General features: G+C 39.6%; 1 protein-coding gene across 14 annotated transcripts in view; it reads right to left on the bottom strand.

The window, feature by feature from the left end:
• LTBP1 (latent transforming growth factor beta binding protein 1) overlaps window positions 1-15,931 on the bottom strand; it is a 443,172-nt gene that overhangs the window by 140,236 nt on the left and 287,005 nt on the right. For 7 of the 14 annotated variants that reach the window (XM_043468289.1, XM_043468293.1, XM_043468292.1 and 4 more), the window contains 5 exons: window positions 13,352-13,519; window positions 10,430-10,657; window positions 8,272-8,294; window positions 4,172-4,271; window positions 3,251-3,349 (listed from right to left, as the gene is read on the bottom strand). In XM_043468289.1, the coding sequence (XP_043324224.1) occupies window positions 3,251-3,349; window positions 4,172-4,271; window positions 8,272-8,294; window positions 10,430-10,657; window positions 13,352-13,519 (618 nt within the window). The remainder of the gene's footprint in view (window positions 1-3,250; window positions 3,350-4,171; window positions 4,272-8,271; window positions 8,295-10,429; window positions 10,658-13,351; window positions 13,520-15,931) is intronic. The other 7 variants (XM_043468290.1, XM_043468300.1, XM_043468297.1 and 4 more) reach the window with 3 other exon arrangements.

The following is a 15,931-nucleotide window of genomic DNA, read 5'->3' as shown; positions in this document are numbered from 1 at the left end:
GGCTCCCTTTATAATTATTGCAAGTTAAAGTGAGTCTGATGAAATCTACAAAGGCTACTTCCAATTTCACCATCATAAAGAGCAATGTGAGGCTGATTTTGGTTATTTTAGATGCCTACTTATTATTCTATTCCTTTCTTCAATTCATGGAAGAAACTAAGAGTAACAAACATCTATCTCCTTTGTGTTCCAAGTTAAAAAAAAAAACAAAAACTATGCCTAATGTTCCAGAGAGACTCAGATTGCTCCTTCAATCTACATATCTGGCTCTCTTATCAAAATCAATGGGAACATCTATATTTTGATTTCAATTAAATTTGATACAAAACATTCCTCTTATTCTAGGGTAGATTACAGATCATAGTATAGCTCCAAAACTGCAAATTATTTAAATTCAAAAACTATTTAAAATGTTCTCCCCATGGATTGGTTCAGAAAGATTCTTTTCCTATAGGAAGTCAGAGCACCTATAAATGCTGCGTGAAAATGAAATTTCAATGTCACTTGTTTCCTGGAAGGAAATATTTGCGCTTCAAACATGTGATAGCAGATGTTAGCCCTGTATCTCTGCCAAACTCAAATTAAGCTGTCTTCTAACAACTTCATATAGCACAACTACTTTCATTTTTTTTTCAATCAGTTCCACAGTTCAGTTGAAGCTGAGTAACTGCAATTTGTTATTCCTCACAGGGCTGCATTTAAATGATCAAACTGTGTTTATCTAGCCAAACCTCTACAAAGCTAAACGGCAAGAAGTCTGTCTGTTAAGTCAGCCATTGTTAAAAAGGCACAAAATAACAGCGTGTCTTCACATTGGAAAATGGAAATAGAGTACTTGAAAGAACTAGCACATTGACAGACTACAATTTTCTTTTTTAATGCAGATATAAACAACGAGAAGACTTGGTGACCAAGAAGGTGCATTATATGTTTGTATGCCTTGCATAGTAGCCATGCATGTGCTGTGCTTCATCGCTCAGTTGTGTCTGACTCTTTGCGACCCCATGGACTGCAGTCCGCCAGGCTCCTCTGTCCATGGGCTTTCTCCAGGCAAGAATACTGGAGTGGGTTGCCATGCGCTCCTCCAGGGAATCTTCCCCAACCCAGGGAACGAACCAAGGTCTCCCTCATTGCAGGTGGATTCTTTATCATCTGAGCCACCAGAGAAGCCCAGTCTTTCATAGACGGGTTTAATGAAATAAGTAGACACAGCTGTGACTTCAGAACAGAGAAAAACAATTTTGGCCACAGCCATTAAAAACAAACAAACAAAAATCACTAACATTTCACTCTATCATTAGAGATACAGGCTTTGGCCAGAAAATTCGTTTGAGTCAACCCACTACTTAAAATAGCTAACATTTCTCTATCACTCTGTTCACTATTTACAGTAAAACCAAAGAGCAGTTGCTCTGCAGCCACGTGGGAAGGCCATGACTCTGGTGCAGCTGCGCCTTGAGGGTATCGCTGAAGCAGCTGAGACACGCTGCTGGGCCCCTGATGGACTCTGCACTACTTGGTCAACTGCACTTCACCTCAGGACAGGCGGTGGTTTAAAAACACTCTCCTATCTGCTGTATCAATTCAAGCGTCTAAGAGAAAGTGCATCCACAATTCTGAGAAAATAGGTCAAAGCTTTGGTTTTTTAAAACGTATAAAAACTGCATGTACTTAACAGTGTACAACTTGGCTTTTTAATATCTATACATTGTGAAATGATCACCGCAATCCAACTAATTAATACATCTAACCAAGCATGTTTCTGTTTGAAATGATGCAATGTCAGCTAGCTGGAACAGCTCAGTTAGGAGAGCATTAGACTGAAATGATGCAATGTCATGTTTCTTAGGAGGCAAAACTCTGAGAGAGGGTGCACATTCCTCTATTAGCTTCTCCTGTATACACTGCCAACCTCATCCTGCAATGGTATCATGAATTTATGCTATTATGATGCACCTTAGTGATACTTTGTCTGATTACAAAAATATTTTCCCACATCAGAATATGTGGAATACGCAAAAAAATTCCACAATGAAACAACATCCAAACCCCTCAGAGCCCACTCCCAAAATAACCACTGCTGATCTGGTGTTTTTTCTTCTAGCATTTTCTCAATGTATGTCTTTTTTATATCACTGGTTTAATACTCTATATCATTCATTTTTACTTACTTTGTTTTGTATTTAGCAGTATCTTGTGACTATTTTCTGGTATATTTTTAAAAATTCTTCAAAAATACTGTAGTAATTGGTGGTAGCATAATGTTTCAATGTAGATATAATGATCTATTTCCCTAAAGTTAAATATTTAGGTTTTTCTATTTTTTCTCTATTATACACAGTGCTGTGGTAAGTGCCCATTTATACAAACCATTACAACAGTGTTGGGGGGACATTATTTCCTTATACTAGTTATCTTAATGTGGGATTTCTGAGTTAAAAGTCTTGAACATTTTTAAAGTTCTTGATACATATTGCCAGTTTGTGCTTTCCAGAAAAGCTGAACTACTTTACATTCCTTTCCACAATGTGTGAGAGCCTTGACTTCACTCTAGTAAATATGAAATATTACACTGATAAGAATAAAGAATTCTCACTTTAATTTGCATTTCTTTGACTACTAGTAAAGTTGAAATTTCCTATTACATACATGTTTCTTGGTAGGTTACCTATGAATTATCTGATGATAGTAATTTCATTTTTCTATTAGTATTTTTATTGCTGATTTATAAGACCTCACTATACATTAAGGATATTAACTTTTAAGCTGTTGGTTATAAATTATAATAAATCTTTATAATTTCTCACTAATGGCTGAAATAACATGTTTATTAAACAGAATTTTGAAAATATATAAAAATATATTGAAGAGCAGAAAGTTTATCCATGATCCTATTAACTGAGGATGGTTAAACACTTCGATGAACTTTCTTTTTCTGTGTTTATAAACATTTAAAAAATAAAATTGGAATCACTGTGTTCTGTATTTCTTAATATCATCCTATAAGCATCTCCTCATGACATTACTTTTAAAACATTAGCAGCTGTGTGATATTCCACCGCATATGTGCCGTAACTTATTTAAACATATTCTTCCTTCAAAAAATATTTAGATTATTTCCAAATATTTGCTCTCATGACTAACTCTGCCATGAGCGATCTTATACATGTGATACAATTTTGACTTTACATTTAAAATGTTCACATCCCTGTATCCTCCACAGACTCTGCAATATCAATACTGCACCTACCTGTTACTTGAGTAGGTGCAATGACTTGGCTGGCGCTTGATGTTGAAGCTTCAGGAGCTACTTCCACAGGCATAGGAGGTGATGTTTTTTCAATCACTACTGTATGAGAAGGGAGAGAATAAAATGAAAATTAAAGCCTGTTATATGCATTGAGATCCCATTTCAAAATGTAAGCAAAATTTAGTCTAACAACATACCACAGTTAATTCTTGGATATTAAGAACAGCTATAGGTCCCTAAAGGTCTTGATATTAACCTATAGCCCTGCTTTCCACATTTAGCGACAATATCTCAGAGCAATTTGGAAGTCAATAAAAATGACCCTTCATCAAATGATGAACCCTCAATAATGTTCTAATAAAATATATTACTCCTGACCACAGAAAATAGTGAAAAAATTTTTATCATTATAACATTTATAATACAGTAGTCTCCCTTTATCCATGGAGCACATGTTCTAAGACCCCCAGTGGATGTCTGAAACTGCAGATAGTATCAAATCCTATATATACTGTGTTTTTCCCATACTAATGGGCAGGAAGCACATAGAACATGGATACTGGACCAAAGGATGATTCATGTCCTGGGAAGGATGGAACAGGACGGCTCGAGATTTCATCATGCTACTCAGAACAATGCACAATTTAAAACGTATGAATTGTTTACTTCTGGAATTTTCCATTTAATATTTTTGGGCTGTAGCTGACCGCAGAAAGTAAAACCACGGATAAAGAAGGATCGACTGTACCATACTTACAGTAACATTATATGAGGATATTAATATACATAAGTGTACTTCACATTTCACTTCACTTAGGAATTCTCATGACTAAAACTTTAAAACCAGAGACACATAACAATTTTCATCTTACTCTTTTATTCAGATTATTCTCACAAATGGTGCAAATCAACACAGACTACCTGGAAACTGTGGATGCAGATGAATGGTTGAAATGCCTGGAGAGAGCTGGGGTTGACCAGGCTCAAGTTTGGTTTTCTCTTGATCCAGTGAAGGTATTTCCTGGATGGTTGTATTAAAATGGGGAGGGGGGGGGGGGAAGAGAACTGAGAGTAGGAATTTTTAGTTTCTACATATTACTATTTTAATTTCATTAATTCTACTCTTAGAAAGGCAACAAATATCACAGGATATTACACAACTTGCACAACTGTGTAAAAAAAATTTTTTAAACGTACTATTGATGTGCTACTATACTGAGCCCTTGAGTTTTCCTAGCAGTGCCGATCCATGCTCACACCCTCACCCATTTCCCAGAGGCCCAAAAGGTCGCTTACACATTTTAAACAAATGCCTTGGCTCAGAGGCCCATGTTTGGTCTGGAACAAGGCAAAACTAATCCCAGAGAAGACCTAAAATAAGCCGTCACCTCATTCACATGTGGCTTCTGCCCAAATAAAATGACCAGCCCCATCCTGCAGATTAAAAATGGATACAGGTGTGTCATAAGAAAGAACACACGAGACACTAAAGTATGGTAAGTCTGCCAGTTACTTCTCCACCTCTCAGAATGCGGTAGTCAAACAGCAACAGAAAAATAGGGACTTGGAGGGGACCAGGGGATTTCCCCACACTGTATTTGGCCCACTCTTATCTCCTGAACCACAGACTCGCACCCAGGACTCAGTTTCCAGTTTCAGCTGCTTTCAGGACTCCTGCAGACTGAACCATCGGGCTAGGTAAAGGTCTGTGACCTTGCCCACATCAGTGTGGGGCCAGAGCACTCACGTCACCACTCCCATAAAAGTATTCATCAGGTTATCCTACACACTCCCTCCCTACTTTAATCACTGTCATCTTCCAGAAAACTCACTCCCCTGGCCTCTCCCTTTTATTCAGTTCAGTTCAGATGCTAAGTCATGTCCGACTCTTTGTGACCCCGTGGACTGCAGCATGCCAGGCCTCCCTGTCTATCACCAACTCCCAGAGTTTACACAAACTCATGTCCATTGAGTCAGTGATGCCATCCAACCATCTCATCCTCTGTCATCCCCTTCTCCTCCTGCCCTCAATCTTTCCCAGCATCAGGGTCTTTTCCAATGAGTCAGCTCTTCGCATCAGGTGGCCAAAGGATTGGAGTTTCAGCTTCAACATCAGTCCTTCCAATGAACACCCAGTGGTTGGATCTCCTTGCAGTCCAAGGGACTCTCAAGAGTCTGCTCCAACACCACAATTCAAAAGCATCAATTCTTCAGTGCTCAGCTTGTTTTATAGTCCAACTCTCACATCTACACTTGACTACTGGAAGAACCATAGCCTTGACTAGACAGATCTTTGTTGGCAAAGTAATGTCTCTGCTTTTTAATATGCTGTCTAGGTTAGTCATAACTTTCCTTCCAAGGAGTAAACGTCTTTTAATGTCACCATCTGCAGTGATTTTGGAGCCCAAAAAAACAAAGTCTGTCACTGTTTCCACTGTTTCCCCATTTATTTGCCATGAAGTGATGGGACCGGATGCCATGATCTTAGTTTTCTGAATGTTGAGTTTTAAGCCAACTTTTTCACTCTCCTCTTTCACTTTCACCTACAGGCTCTTTAGTTCTACTTCACTTTCTGCCATAAGGCTGGTGTCATCTGCATATCTGAGGTTATTGATATTTCTCCCGGCAATCTTGATTCCAGCTTGTGCTTCTTCCAGTCCAGCTTTTCTCATGATGTACTCTGCATATAAATTAAATAAGGATGGTGGCAATATACAGCCTTGATGTACTCCTTTTCCTATTTGGAACCAGTCTGTTGTCACATGTCCAGTTCCAACTTTTATTGGGTTGGCCAGAAAGTTCGTTCAAATTTTTCCATAAGATGTTAAAGAAAAACCTTCTCTCCTAGCTTTCTTTACTTATCACCTTTTCTGCTCTTAATAAAATAGATATCCTGCCTGAGTCCCTCAAAGACCCAATTTCGAAGGCATGAGTGCTTACAGGGTAACTCCATTTAGATATTCTACAAATCCCTCAAACCCATCCCTTCCCGAAAACATCCGGGCTCTGATTCCAACTTCTTCATCTCTGTGAACGCCACAGTCATTGATTTGTCCAGGTTTAAAGTCACTTTTCATTCCTCATTCCAAGCCCTGCCTATTTCCACTATTCCTTATATTGGTTCATCTTTTTCCACATCCACAGCCCCCTACTACCTTCAGCTACACTCACCCTCATTCTCAGTTCACTGTAGTCGTCTAATCGGCCTCTCAAGCTTCCTCTTCCCCCATCTCAGTTAATCCCATTGTGTTGCATCTTCTAGAAACACAGAGCACTTACTACTTTTCCCCTCACATTTCCCCCTCTTCTTAAGAATATAGACTAGCTTTCCTATTACCCATTGAAAGGTGACCCCAATCAGGCTCAACTACACCCCACCCCCTGCAGCCCAAGGTCAATGCTACCAAGGAGTGGACCATAACCAGGTGTCAATCAACTCCTGCAGCTTACAGACAGGATTCCAGACTTGTGCCCTCCCTCCCTGACTACCCAGGAGCATGGGGCAGTGGACTTCCTACTTCCTGATCCATGCTACTTCTCCACTTGACAAGTGGGTCCAGCTGAGAAGGACAGTATTTCCCCACTGATTACAACTGCAGTTTGGTATTCCAAGCCTTCCGAAGCACCTCCCAAGTTCTCTGAGTCTTTCCTGCTCCCCTAAATGACCCCGTGCTGTCCCCACCCTCCACTGCACCTTTGTGCACATAATTTCTCATCAGTGGATCACCCTGCTTTCTCTTCATTGATCTTTAAGAGCATGAGATCTCCACAGAAAGTCAAGACCACAAAGTCCACGGCTGCATTTTCCCCACTGCCTCCTCTCTGAACGTACACAAGAAAATTTTCAGGCCCTCTTTCAGAGTCTTTATGAAAATTTCACAAGCTCGATCATAAACAGAGGAGAAGAAAATCAGATAAGATGAGGTTGTCAGGGAGCTGGCTAGACCACTCATGTGTTAAAGGATTCCTCCCATTTCTAAACCAGAACTAAATTCAAAATCAACAAAATTGCAAACTACTGTACATCACTGATCTTTAGAGATGCTCTCCAAGAGCAGCAAATTATCCACGTAAAATATGCAAATCTCTTGTGCTTCTTTTGGGGGTCAGTATAAAAACATTTTTCCTTACTGGATGCTATCACTCTAAAATCATTCCTTTTTTTTCCTGGATTCTGTCAGCACTTTTAACTTTTGTGTTATTCTATCCCCATACTTATAAACTAAAGATTTTTAAAACTATTTATAATATTTTACATAGGTCTATGTCCCCATCTAAATCCTAAAACTGCATTCTTGTGAGAGAATGAACACTACACAAATGTAAAAACATACAGTAATTACCTAATTTTCATGTTACCAATAAATCTCCAGACAAGGAACAGTATTATGTAAACAGGACAGAGCTTCAGCAAATGCCAGTATTTTCTACTAATAAATCTCACAGTTCGGTATCCCATTTCATGGTCCCCAAAAATGAAAGATTAAAATTTCTCTAAAATTTTAAGGAAGCAATATCCCAGTACTTGATTATAAATTTCAAGGGTAAGTTCTGGTCATACTCCAATTTAAGTCAAACAAGCATATCAAATTTTAGTTGAAGTAACAAGTACATCACTCAGTATATATGAACTCTGAGAATACACAATTACATAAACATGTCGGAATCTTTCTTTCCATAGATGTTCCAGGCCATAAACTAACTCTCTGAATTTCACTTAAGTCCCTGATTCCCATCAGGCCCATCATTTTCATCTCCCCAGATTTAAGTTCCATGAGAACAAGGAGATTTGTCTGATTTGGTCTCTACTATTTCCCTAATATTCAGCATAGTGCCAGTCATATAGCAGGTGCTCAATAAATGTTTATTGAATGAATGACTGTTATTCAATATATTTCCTTAAGTGAAATAATGTATAATAGACACGTTACTATATTTAAATCTTAAAAAATCACACATAATCTAGAAGAAAATCATTATGAAGGTAACAAAAGACAGCTTGCAAACAATGAATAAATTACCTTCTCAGGAGGTACAGTTGCCACTAAAACCAAAAAAGAGAGAAGGACATTAGTACAACTCAAAATAGTCTACTACATAATAGTTCAATTTTTAAAAAGCAACAAAAGTTCAATCTCCAAAAGGATTAAGAATCAAACGAAATCAAGTGCAGAAAGATTGTCAACTACCATTTTGGAGCATTTTACACATGACTGACAGGGGAAAACTGTATGTCATTCCTCAATTGCAGGAAATCAGGTAGTAGATGGGATGCAGTTCTTTCCAACTCACTATTAAAGTTATAGGAGGCAACACTTCCTGACACAGTGTCTCATGCCTACTCACAATTTTGTAGCACTTTCCATGCCTTAGAAAAGGAACATTTTCATTACAGTTATCCTTAACATAATAAACAATGTTTGAAATGCTTTCTGATATCAATGTTAAAAAATAAAATAAAATAAATGCCCCTGTTTCAATAAGAGACCTAAGAAAGGGTGCTGCATTCTTGGTGCACACTGATCCTTAATGAAGCCCTGTGAGCATTTTCAGAAGGATATTCTAACAAGATTACAAAAAGAAAAAAAAAATCAAATCACAAGCCAGCAAGATTCAATGAGCAATTAGCATCACTATGTTGAACAAATCACAGATTACACAATCACCAACATTATTATAGGGTGGTGGTGGTAGTGATTATGCCTTTCCATTTTGAAACACTTCAAAAATCAGTTGTAGAATTAGTCCTCAAATCTTAGATTAATAATCACAGGGACTCTGCTCATGGGTCAACATCTCCATAAACATTAGTATAAGATATGGTAGATGCATTACTCCTAAACATAATCAGGGCACCAGATTGCTATCACTGCTGCAACATTCTCGTGGTTAGAAAAAGTCAATAAACCTTCTATCCTCTCTAACCCACCACCAAGAAACTCTTGAGGCAGAATCTGGACCACAGCCCATTTTCTCCTGCTTATGAAGAGGAGGAGGAATTGCAACCACCTGGGTAACCATACAGGAACAAACTGGCCAACACTGTCAATCTTAGGTGAGGTCCTACATCATCTCCTAACCAAAGAGAAGTGCAGCAAGTGAAAGAGCGGACTTAACTAGGCTAGAACACATGAAGGTTCAGAGCCCTGAAAGGAGACCTCTCTTCCTTGCCACGCTCCCAATGCCTCATCTAACTTGAGCACCTTCTCTCCTCACAAAACCCATAAATGCACACCCTGAGTTCCCATCCAAGATCCAAGTGTGAAAGAAAAACAGAAGCTTTATTAAAGCCAATACCTATCCCACACAAAGTTAAGATTTTTGTTCATCCTATTTGGGGTGAGCACTTCTGTGGTGAAAAAGATATTCAAAGTATTGGACATGCTGGCTTCTATGAAGAGACAAAGATAGATAATCCTTCTTTCTGAAACAGAACCAATTGTCTCTAGTCTCCTTCTGGAGTAGAAGGCCTTAACCACCTCCTGGGAAAAATGTGTTCCTTGGTTCTATCACATACTCTTCGTATGACATTTGCAAGTCAGTTGCTCTGTCTCCAGTTCTCAAAATGCAAACCAAAGGACTTCACTTAGGTGAACTCTTTCCAAAATCCCTTTCATGGACCCTATCTTCCTTCATTTTGCTGCCCATTATCCCTGACTGCCTGTGAAACTATTTCACGGAAGCTCAGTTGATGCTTCAAGCCCGTGGATTCCACTTTTTAAAGTAAACACATATTTGTTAAACAGCTTTCTAGATACAGAAGTGAATTCTGGCTATTCCCTGAAAAATCTAAACGACTATCCAGGAGTAAACACCAAGAAAAAGTAGCTCCCAAACATAAGACAATTTCATTCGATTATCATGGAATACTGTCACAACTGTTCTGGAGCAGTGGTTCTCAATCAGGGTAATTCTTCCCCCAGGGGACATTCAGTGGTATTTGGACATCTTTTTGGTTTTAACAACCAGGAGGGGGAGGGTGCTACTGCACTAGAGGTCAGAGGTCAGGGATGTTGCTAAACATCCTATGATGCACAGAGCAGCCCCTCATACCAGAGTTATCCACCCCAAATTGTCAACAGTGCCAAGGCTGAAAGCCCCTATTGGAGAAGTTACATACAAGGAAACCAAAGACACACAAGGCGGATGGCTAGCTCCATGATCCATTTCCACTCTCACCTTCTGGCTCCACCGCTCCTGGCCCCTGTTCCCGGGAGAAGGTCAGGGCCTCCACTGGTTCTTCCTTGGCTGGGAGAGGTGGAGGATGAGTACTTTTAGCAACAGGTTGAGTGTTCTTTGGCTTGACAAATACAGGTCCTTTACCTACATGGTGATGGATTGGCCTGCGTCTATGAACGCCAGAAACCGTATAACCCATTCCACCAGGACAGATTTCCTTAAAAGCAGCTAGATTTGGGATGGGAAAATATTCCTTTTAAAAATCTAAAAGTGCAAACTTATACAGAGGAAAACAGCATGATGAATATTGCTTAATAAATCATCACTAATTTATAGTTACATTTAAAAACTTAAAGAACAGATGCAAAATGCTCTAATTTCTCTCAAACTTGCATATTTACAGGAAAAAACTCAATTCTTTTAGTAAACATTTCTCTGTTAATTCCTTATCTTACACAATCAGAATCTTATATATACAGAGACCACATATTTTGTATATTAAATTATATATATCAGCAACAAATTGAGATAGTATACATATATTTTATATTTAATATTCTCTACCACACTATGTATTACACACAGAAAATATATGTAATACATGAGACTTTTAAGTACAGAACATAACATATAGATTTATATATATCTTGGAGGAGGGTATAACATCAGTAAAAATCAGATTTTTCACTCTTGCTTTGGTCTAATTTCATTAACTATTAATCAGGAACTTAGTAACATCTAAATTAAATGGTAAAAGAAAGAACAATCACTATTGAGGGAAATGAGGTGTTGAAATCATTCTAATTTGATTCGCATTGAAGAAAGCAAAGATGAAGAAGCCAGAGTGGGGAGTATCAGCTGATATGCAGAGGATGGTTAAGAAGAATTGAAAAGGCAAGTGGTTTCGAAGAAATAGTCTCAGGATGGTGAAAATGAAGCCAGTCAAAGACACACGCTAAAGAGATGACAGGTAGACATCAAGGGAAAAGGACACACCAAGTTAGAACGTAGTTATTTTCAAGGGGAGGGGTGACAAGTGAGCAAAAGCCAGACCACAACCAACTGGTCGAATTATGGTGAGGACAAGGAGATATTCTGTATCCTGTAACCACTATTCCTGCCAGGAAAGTGGTTTTGTACACTTAAAAAATATCAGCCGGGCACATGTGATTTCCTAACCTTCATTGCATAATCACCAGGAATAAGTCAAGGGGGAAGACAAGGGAGGCAAGACCATGTGTGGCCTAAGGAGGAAAAATCCACCTAATCTCTTTGGTGTTGGTATTGGAGGCAAGTTACCAAACGCAGACAGCAAGGGGCTTACAGTCAACTCCTTTATTTCTACCTTTAGAGCTGAAAGTAAAATAAGCCACTTTTCACTTTCAGTGAACAAGAGATCTCCTATTGAATGTTCTGGACCTAAAATTAGTTCTCAGTAAAAATAAAACTCTAAAGTACTCCTTAAAGCATGCTAAAATACTGTTTTTCTAAGGATCACACATTAAATGGTAGAACCTCATTTTTATGTGCAACTATGAAATACAATTTTCATGTGAAAGAACAGAAGTTTCTAGAAAAAGTTTTTCTATAAAATACTTGAGGTATATGAAAGAACTAAACATTACTTTTATGAAAGTCATCTTATAATCAAAAATTGGTTAAAAAAAAAAAAAAATTGGTTAAGTGTCCAAATTTTATCTTTAATATTATTTTCAAACTTAGTGACTACTTTATGGGAAAATCTTCCTGTGTTACATTCACTTTCTTGATTTATGCTTCATGTAAGGGCTACAAAAGCTATCAAAATGGAACTTGAAGAAAAATGGGTCTATGAATTATCAAGATCATTAATTTCATTGATTATTCCTTTTTAATACTGAGCAGATCAGACTCCTCAGGAGGCTACTAGGGCCTTCCAGAGATGTCTCAAGTCATGCAGTATACCAAAACATCATCAACATTATACTATCTCTGCCTCACCAGTTCTTTCTGATCCTAGGCAACAACCAAAGTGGCTTGTGACCATTACATTTATATTTAAACCTCGTCTGCAACAGTGCAAGTTATAGGCTTAAGACATTAAATGTCTCTGTGAAAGTGAACACACTTCCCTAGATGGGAACCACCTTATCAAACAAGAAATCAGGTAGACATCTTACACCCACCCCATGTCAGTGAAACAGGTACACCACTTTTTTTTTTTTTAAATAGTATCATGCCTAGTATTTGCAGGTATGTTTCTTTCTCTTCCATTTAACTCTACTTGACCCTGCTTGAGAAGTTGGTATTGCCTTGGGATACATAAGGCACTTAGATAAATTTATGATTTCAGAGCATTAGGCAATCATGTACTCAACTGAAGGATAAAGAATCATCACTTCTTATACTGAGTTCCTATCCAGAAGTTCACAGGAGGATCTGCCCTTGAGTTATGAATTTTCATAGCATAAATTCAATTGTGAATATAATTTTCTCCATTTCCACCTGGAGAAATCAAGCACGATGTTCTTAATAGAACCTGACAGGCACCCATTCAATACATGAGTTAAAAGAGTTAACCTACATCAGATCTAGTGACCATGCAGGCAGTGAACAATCATCAGAAAAGTGCAAGCCCAACACGGCCTTCTGGTGTCTCCGCACTTTTAAACAGCAGAAACTAGGGACAGAAACTAGGGATAAAAAGCAATGGCTTTTCTTAACATCCAAAAGGAAGTCTAATGTTACACACAAATGGGAAAAGCTCTTTGCATGTAATTTTTTCCACTGATTCAACCTCGTACATTCATGGTTTGTTCAAAAGGATAAAAACACATTGTATTACTAATAACTGATTTAAAGTCAGAAACCACAAAGAACCCACGCTGTCCCAGTCGTCCTGTGTGGCCGGGAATGCCGCGCACGTGGCGGGGCGCGTCTTACCTGTGCCTGGAAGGGGGCACTTCTCACAGTGTGGGCCCCAGGCCTTGCCCACGCTACAGCAGCAGAGCTGCCTGGTGAGGTGGACAGACAGCGGGTGCATGCACTGCCTTCCGGGACTGACAAGCCGGTAACAGGGCCCTTTCTCTTCCGAGATCACAGGGGTGTCCGCTGAAGCAGAGAGATAAGGCCTGATGTCACCCAAGAAACGACAAAAACCAGTTCGACATTTCACATAAATACTAAAACGAGCCTGAAAGTCTGGATTAGAAGCCATACTTCAGGATAAATCTATCTAGACGTAGGGCATTACCCTTCCTGACTGAGGGTCAGCTGACCTACTGAGTCTTAGGAGTCAGGACCTCAAACGTCCCTGTTGTCTGGTCCCTTCTTCCATTTTAGCTAGAGTTAAAAAGCAGTTATATGATCCTTTAATTAGAAATTAAAATTTAAAAGTATCATTTATGTGTGCATGAATGAAAATAAATCATTGCAACCAAAATAAACCTGCCTAAACAAACCTAGTTATCAAAATCATGATCTCATTTGCTGGCTTGTAGTTAGCCATAATAGAGGTTATTCTGGGCTTCCCTGGTAGCTCAGCTGGTAAAGAATCCACCTGTAGTGCGGGAGACCTGGGTTCAATCCCTGGGTTGGGAATACCCCCTGGAGAAGGGAACAACTACCTATTCTAGTATTCTGGCCTGGGGAATTCCAAGGACTGTATAGTCCATGGGGTTGCAAAGAGTCAGACACGACTGAGCGACTTTTACACACATACACACACACACACACACACACGCACACACACACAGGTTATTTTAGCATAGCATCTATTGAACAGCCAACTACCATGGAAAATCAGGAACTGACATAATTGATACAAGTCCACCGTTACTCTTCTCACGTGGAGGACAGTGAGAGCCTGCAGGGCCTCATCCAGTCTCATTCGAGACCAGCGGCCAGAACTAGGAGGCCGAGGGCAGCTTCTGACTGCCACTGCCGCGAGGGCCCCTGTCCAGCCAGAAAGCACGCCAGAGCAGGAACAAATGACATCCCCACACCGCAGAAAACATCTTAAAAAGCACATCAGCCCACATCCATCCAATATCTAAGTCCTAATTCGGATTCTTCTATAAATTTAGTAGATGAGACTTCATTAAATTAACAGCTACTGGGCAAATGAGGCGAATATGAGAATGGGAAAGACGCATCCCTGTCTTCACAAAGACCACTTTCTAAAGTAAACGTGCATGGAGAATGTTTTCACAGGGCCAATTCCAGGCTACATCAATACTGCTAAATACACCAAGCTTGATGGTCACCTCTTAGTTCTTTCTTCTACATCAAGACACGCTCTTCTCTATTGCGTTATTGTCCAAAGGAGGTTTTCCCAATTTGCCTTTCCCTTACCCAATTCCTCTAGCACTTGGAGCTTCCAAATCAACTTCCCTTTCCCCTCAAAGCTATATATTCATTCTCACAAAAGGACTGACATCTCTGCTACAAGAAACAACCTGACTCAATGAAGGTTCTACAGCACAGTGAAGACAGCAAGGGTTTTTAGAGCCAGACAGACCTGGGTTCACATAGCAGATCTAAAACACTTGCCAGCAGCATAACCCAGGAAAGTGACTGTGACTGGCTGCAATGGTTTGTGTGTGCCAACTTGACTGGGCCATGGTAACCCAGATATCTGGTCAAAGACAGGTCTCAATGTTGATGTGAAAGTATTCTGCACATGAGATTAACATTTAAGTCAATAGATTTTGAGTCAAGCAGATGACTCTAGAATGTGGGTTGTCCTTATCCAAGGAGTCGAGGTCCTTAGGAGAAAAGGCTGATCTCCTCAGAGTTAGAAGATATTTTGCCAGCAGACGACCTTCAAACTCTGACTGCAACATTAACCCTTCTCTGGGTCTTCCCTTCCCTGCCCGCCTACACTGAAGATTTGGGGCTTGCCAACTTACTCCTTGGAAGGAAAGTTATGACCAACCTAGAAAGCATATTAAAAAGCAGAGACATTACTTTGTCAACAAAGGTCCGTCTAGTCAAGGCTATGGTTTTTACAGTGGCATGTATGGATGTGAGAGTTGGACTATAAAGAAAGCTGAGTGCCGAAGAATTGATGCTTTTGAATTGTGGTGTTGGAGCAGACTCTTGAGAGTCCCTTGGAATGCAAAGAAATCCATCCAGTCCATCCTAAAGGAGATCAGTCCTGGGTGTTCATTGGAAGGACTGAAGTTGAAGCTGAAACTCCCATCCTTTGGCCACCTGATGCGAAGAGCTGATTCATTGGGAAAGACCCTGATGCTGCGAAAGATTGAGGGCAGTAGGAGAAGGGGACGACAGAGGATGAGATGGTTGGATGGCATCACCGACTCAATGGACATAAGTGTGAGTAAACTCTGGGAGTTGGTGATGGACAGGGAGGCCTGGCATGCTGTGGTTCATGAGGTCGCAAAGAGTCGGACATGACTGAGCGACTGAACTTCCACAATCACGTGAGCCAATTCCTTCAAAATCCCTTCCCATCCACCCATCCTGCTGGCTCCATACCTCTGGAGAGAAAGTTAATACAGC

This window comes from Cervus canadensis, chromosome 5 (assembly GCF_019320065.1).
Source record: "Cervus canadensis isolate Bull #8, Minnesota chromosome 5, ASM1932006v1, whole genome shotgun sequence".
Lineage (NCBI taxonomy): Eukaryota > Metazoa > Chordata > Mammalia > Artiodactyla > Cervidae > Cervus > Cervus canadensis.
This window is presented reverse-complemented; position numbering and strand designations above follow the sequence as displayed.